This window comes from Caenorhabditis briggsae, assembly GCF_000004555.2.
Source record: "Caenorhabditis briggsae complete genome, chrI, whole genome shotgun sequence".
Taxonomy (NCBI): domain Eukaryota; kingdom Metazoa; phylum Nematoda; class Chromadorea; order Rhabditida; family Rhabditidae; genus Caenorhabditis; species Caenorhabditis briggsae.
This window is the reverse complement of record NC_013489.2, coordinates 592,259-598,862: the sequence shown is the minus strand read 5'-3', so window position 1 is coordinate 598,862 and position 6,604 is coordinate 592,259. Positions and strand designations below refer to the sequence as shown.

The 6,604-nt window shown below is 35.9% G+C and overlaps 1 protein-coding gene across 1 annotated transcript in view; it reads left to right on the top strand.

Moving 5' to 3' along the window:
• Positions 1-5,974: 5,974 nt before the first annotated feature.
• Positions 5,975-6,604, top strand: part of CBG00285 — a gene marked incomplete at both ends in the record, with an annotated part of 2,053 nt that continues 1,423 nt past the window's right edge. Inside the window, one exon of the mRNA XM_002638660.1 lies at positions 5,975-6,324. Coding sequence (XP_002638706.1) covers positions 5,975-6,324 — 350 coding nt within the window. The remainder of the gene's footprint in view (positions 6,325-6,604) is intronic.

Sequence of the window (6,604 nt, the reverse complement as noted above, 5' to 3'; positions counted from 1 at the left end):
GTAGAAAAGGTTATAACAAACATTTTATTAGTTGACAAAATGTTGATACCTTTTTTAGGTGCCGAGATAATTGAGCTCAAAGTTGGCAGTGTCTAAAATGCATTAGAGATCTTGCATGTTCTTGAGCTTTATTATCTCGGTGCCTATAAGAGATATCAAAAAGGTGTTTACTAATAAAATGTTAGTCATATTTTCACCAATATTTTATCAGTTGACTGCATTTTAATAACTTTCAAAGGAGCCGAGAAAAAAATTGGCTTAAAGTTGATAGGGCTCAATTCGCCGTAAACGCACAACGCCACCCTACACGTCTATTTTAAGCTAAATTATCTAGGGTCTTGTAAGAGATATCAAATTTTGGTCAACTAATAGAATGTTAGTCATATTATAACAAACATTCCATCAGTTGACCACTTTTTGATATCTTTTACTGTAACCCAGATAGTTGAGCTCGAACTCGCGTAGCTCAACCGGTTGCAGCTCCGCATTTCCAATAAGGAGGTCACAGCCGAAGCTAGTTATAAAACATCTCCTAGCTTTGACCCAATTTATCTTGGTTACTGTAAAAGATATCAAAAAGGTGTCAACTGATAAAATATTGCTGATATTATGATAAACATTTCATCAGTTGACCACTTTTTGATATCTCTTACAGGAACCCAGATAATTGAGCTCAAAATGTAAGAAAATTGAAAGTGTCAATTTTTCAAACCTTCCCTCATTTTTCCTTCTTATCAGTACCCCCACTTAACTAATTGACGTCATATGGCGAGCCTTTTTGACATTTTCTCCGAAAATGCAAAAAAAGTTTTTAGTGATAAGAATAGATTGATCTGTTCAGTCTCGCACCTTTTTGGCGCATTTTAAGAACTTTCTAGAAATTTCTGATTTTTTTCAGTTTTCTCAATAACTTGTGACTGAAATTCCTGAATTTCAGTTTTTTAAAAAATTTTGATACAATTTCAGAATAATTAAAAAATGTCGATTTCTAGAAATTTCAAAAACCACAACCTTTCGGACTTCTTGTTTTTTCCACATGTTGTCTGAAAGTCTAAAAACCTAAAAAATGGAATAATAGAGAAAAAAAACAGAAAGCGAACAATAGATTCTTATTGTTCTGACTGGTGGTTTTTGGTTATTATTGTAATGTAACAGAGTAAACACCAATAAAAAATTGGGGTTTGTTTTTGGATGGAATTTTGAAAAATGGACCCCTTTTCTTGATTTTCGGATTCCGAGATTCTGGAATTCTGAAATTCTGAAAAATCTTAAACTTTGAAATTCTGCAATTCCAACTTTAAAAACTCGGAAAACTGCGAAGTTCCTAAAAGTCCTAACAAATCGGATATCCAAAAAAGGATTACTGTAGATTACTGTAGCTCTTTACCAGCTTAGTGAAAAAACCCCATTCAGGGATTTCTGCGGACCGTAAGTCCACTGCACCTTAATGTAGATTACTGTAGCTCTTCCTCGGGATTACGGCAGGGAGGCTTGGCAAATCAAAAGTACAGTACCACTCATTAAAATCCCTGAATGTCAATTTTGACGTCTTCTTCTTCCTCTTCTCCCCAAAATTTCTCTCAACACCTTCTATTTTTCCCTTCTCCTTATCATTATCACTATCAATCAAACTTCCGTTCAACCTGATCACTCTTCTTCACGCCTTCATTGTCCCCATATCATCTTCTAAAAATGTTGGCTGATGTGGAACGCCTCCCTAAAACACGCCACTTGCTTTTTTCCCCCAAAAAAACAATTTGTGACAAATCCAATTTCCGATTTTCCAATAGATTCATATCAAATTAAAAATGAAGACAAAAAAATCATAGTGATCTTTTTGTCTTTCTTCTTTTTTCGTGTCAGATCAAACCATCCAAAAAACTCTGCGCCTCTCTCTCTCTCTCTCTCTCTCTCTCTCTCTCTCTCTCTCTCTCTCTTTTCGCACCTTTGTGTACTTAACAAGAGAAAGAACTTTCGAACTTTCTATAGAGAGATGAGAGAGTGTGGAAAATAGAGAGAGTTCAGAGAAAAAAGACAATGTGCTTTATTTGACCCTACAAAGAATGAGCAACCATTTTTTGGATTTGATGTTTTGGATTTTGGTGTCGAGCCTTCTAGAAATCTGAAATCCTGGAATTCTTATATTCTTAGATTCTGAATTTCTGAGATTTTGAAATTCAGAAATTCAGAAATTCAGAAATTCAGAAATTCAGAAATTCAAAAATTCAGAAATTCAGAAATTCAGAAATTCAGAAATTATGATTTTCTGAGATTCTGAATTTCTGAAATTTGGATTTTCTGAGTTGAGGATCTTCTGAATTAAGGATTTTCTGAATTTAAAAATTTCGAATTTCCGAATTTCTTAATTTTCCAGATTCAAAAATTCTGAAGTTCCGAATTCTCCCCATATTTTTTATCGGCCTGACATCTGAGTAGCTCGTGGTCGACCGCGGTCGACGATATGCATCTGCAAAGCCCGAAAGTCCCATTTCACCATCTGCCATTCATTCATCAAAATGGTCAACAACAGAAACTCTGCTATTCTCTCTTTCTCTCTAATTCTCGTTCTCTCTAACTCCCTCGAATTTTCTCTCTCTCTCTCTCTCTCTCTCTCTCTCTCTCTCTCTTTTTGTGTTTAAAAATTTAGGTCGACCCTCGATTTTCGGCAACATGTGACTGTCTTTTTTCTCTCTAGACATAATGATTTTTCGTACATTTTCTCGAATACAGGAATATCCAATTTCTGATTGCTCAGGCTGAAAATGTCAGCTGATTTCTCTTTTATAAACAATAATATAGTGGAGTTGTGGGTGGAAGAAAAAAAAACAAAAAACAAGCAAAAAGTAATTATTTATGAATTCTGAAATATGTGAAAATATGAGTCATGGAGAATTCCAGAATTTTTGTTTTGATCTATGAGACTTGGCTCTTGGGTTTTTCGGCTTTTTGGGCTATAAATGGACCATAAAATCCAAAAACAATCTAAGAATCTAAGAATCTAAGAATCTAAGGAATCTAAGAATCTAAGAATCTAAGAATCTAAGAATCTAAGAATCTAAGAATCTAAGAATCTAAGAATCTAAGAATCTAAGAATCTAAGAATCTAAGAATCTAAGAATCTAAGAATCTAAGAATCTAAGAATCTAAGAATCTAAGAATCTAAGAATCTAAGAATCTAAGAATCTAAGAATCTAAGAATCTAAGAATCTAAGAATCTAAGAATCTAAGAATCTAAGAATCTAAGAATCTAAGAATCTAGGAATCTAAGAATCTAAGAATGCTAAGAATCTAAGAATGCTAAGAATCTGAGAATCTAAGAATCTAAGAATCTAAGAATCTAAGAATCTAAGAATCTAAGAATCTAAGAATCTAAGAATCTAAGAATCTAAGAATCTAAGAATCTAAGAATCTAAGAATCTAAGAATCTAAGAATCTAAGAATCTAAGAATCTAAGAATCTAAGAATCTAAGAATCTAAGAATCTAAGAATCTAAGAATCTAAGAATCTAAGAATCTAAGAATCTAAGAATCTAAGAATCTAAGAATCTAAGAATCTAAGAATCTAAGAATCTAAGACTCCCAAAGATCCTCATCTCTCAGTCCCTCATTTTAATTTGAAATTCTGCCCCCCAGTGGATGACTCATTTTCCATTGTTCTCTCCCCTTCCATGTGGTTGCTCTTTAATTCCAGAGAGTCTTAATTAGAACTCGTGTCTCATTTGCCCCGTCCAGATGACGTCCTTCCGCATGATACATACACTAGAAACTAAATACCCTTTGACCCCCTGATTCTAAGCTCCGCCCCCTTTTTGTTCCTCCAGGATACACATATCACTGATCAGACAGGAGCAGCTGTCGTGGTGTGCTCCGGAGAGCTTGAGCCTCAAATTTTCACCTTGATCCGTGATTATATAGTACTTTTGTCTTGCTCTTTTGATTTTTTTTTTGGTTTTTTTGGAATTTTATATTTTGGGTTTTTTGGGCTTGTAGGCCGCCATAACTGCGGCGCTTAAACCGTCTGAGCTTCACGATTAAGCTCAATTATCTCAGTTCCTTTAAGAGATATCAAAAAGTGATAAACTGATAAAATATTGCTGATATTATGATAATGCTTTTCTTAGTTGACCACTTCTTAGTATCTCTTACAAGAATCGAGATAAATTGGTTTCAAGATAGTATAGGTGGGCAGCGTAATAGGCAAGGTTTGTCAGCTTTGAGCTTTATTATCTCGGTTCCTGTGAGAGATATCAAAAAGTGGTAAATAAAACATTGCTGATATGATGATAAACATTTTATCAGTTTGCAAATTTTTGCTAGCTGTAGGAACCGAGAAAATTAAGCGTGAAGCATAGATTTAAATTGACAGCCTAATACAGGAAGGGGGGAGGGGTTGGGACTGATAAAATATTTCTGATGTTATGATAAATATTTTGTCAGTTGGCCTCTTTTTGATATCTTCTAAAGGAACCGAGATAAATTGGTTCAAAGGAAGAGTACTGTTATTTCTAGAATATTGACTTTCTGATTCCCTATCAACTGGAACTTTCGAAAATCATGAGATCACCGCTTCTTGTCTATCTTTTTTGTCACGTACAGACAGTCTTCGACACGGGAGAGTACTATCATCACGTGTGTAAATACACCCATAAAATAGACACATACAATGTTGTTGGGTGGAGACAGAAGCGAAAGCACTGAGAGCGATCAAAAGTCATGAACATCTATAAATTGTCCCTCCAGACCTCTCGTGCTTGTGATTGTGGGAATAGTGATTTGTTCACTTTTTGATCTTCTTAGATTCTTAGAGCTTCTGACATCTTCTAAGATCTTCTAAGCTTTTCCAAGCTTTTCTAAGGTCTTCTAAGATCTTCCAAACTCCTCTAATATCTTCCAAGCTCTTCTTTCTTAGATTTCCAAGTTTTCAAATTCTAAGATTCTTAGCTCTCCGGTTCACACTACACTCTACTAGTCCCCAATAAAATTTTTGATTCCAATCTCTCATTTCTCTGCGCCTCCTCACTTCTCCCAATCTCTCCTCCAAAAGCAAAAAAAATCCGCTTCCTATCGGATCCGATTCTCCATTTCCAACAGATGGTTCAAGCCAGCTATCAAGGTCGAATGAAGCGAGATAGAGAGAGAGAGAGAGAGAGAGAGAGAGAGAAGCAGAGCAGCAGCGACTTCTCGAATGCATGTGAGCGTCACATGCTGAAAAATGAAAGAAAAGAGAGACGCAGAGAAGTAGAAGTACTCTATGACACACATCCATCTCATTCTGATCATTGGCTTGGTAAAATTTTTTTCGTATTTTTCTGCTTTTTGGGACCTCTTTGGTTCCCAACTTTGACCCAATTTATCTCATTTCCTCGGAAAGCTATCAACTATCTGTAAACTGATAAAATGTTTACCATAATTTCAAAAACATTTTATCAGTTGACACTTTTTTGATATCTCTGATAAGAACCGAGATAAATAAAGATCAAAATCCAAGATCACTTTTCTATACAAAATGTTTCCAACACATGTTCCCATTTCTATGTCTTCTCAAAGTCCTCCATTTTTATTTCAATTTCCTTCTCTCTTATCTCATTTTTCATGTCACGTGCCCCTAAATTTAATTCCTCCCCCCTTCCCGATGTACTGATAACCTTTCTATTGGTCTCTCAACGTGATTTTTTTGAATTTCTGGGACAATTGCTGAACAGCTTAATTATCTCAATTTCTGTAAAACCTAGCAAAAATTTGCCAACATATAAAATGTAGCTGATAATATAATGAACATTTTATCAGTGGACAGCTTGTTGATAACGTTTATAGGAGCCGAGATAATTGAGCTCAAGCATAGCTCAGTCAATATGAGCCCCCCCCCCTTTCTCTCTCTCTCTCTCTCTCTCTCTCTCTCTCTCTCTCTCTCTCTCTCTCTCTCTTTCTTTCTTCCACATTAAGCTTAACATCAAAATCTTCCTACTCCAGACAAAATGACCCTATCATTCCGTGTAAACCCCGAGTACGCAGCAATGTCAGAAATCGTCCCCGGCCTATTCATCTGTGGAGTCTCAGCCCTATCCAACGAAGAAATGAAGAAGCACAAGATCACACACATCATCAATGCGACCACAGAAGTTCCCAATTTGAGAAGTCTCGGTGACATTCAACGGACCAAACTGTGGCTTGAGGACACTCCACAGACCTATATCTACCCACATTTGGAATTGCAGTCCGATCAGATTCAGGCGTTGATTGCGGATGGTGGAAAGGTCTTGGTCCATTGTGTAGCTGGAGTTTCAAGATCTGCGTCGATCTGCTTGGCGTTTTTGTTGAAGTATAGGTAAGGGAAAAATTGACTTGCTTTAATATCCTGCTCACCGTAATTTTTAAATTGCCGTAAAACATGAAGTATGTACTTTTAAGAAGTAAATTCATCTCGGTTCCTTTGAGCCCAAATATCTCGACTCTTTTAAGAGCTATCAAAAATTTGTCAACTACAAAACATTAATGATAACATTTGTAACATTTTATTAGTTGACACTATTTTGATAGCTTGTGAACGAGCCGAGATAATTGAGCTCAAAGTTGCCATGTCCTTACTGTAGAGGGGGGGGGGGGGG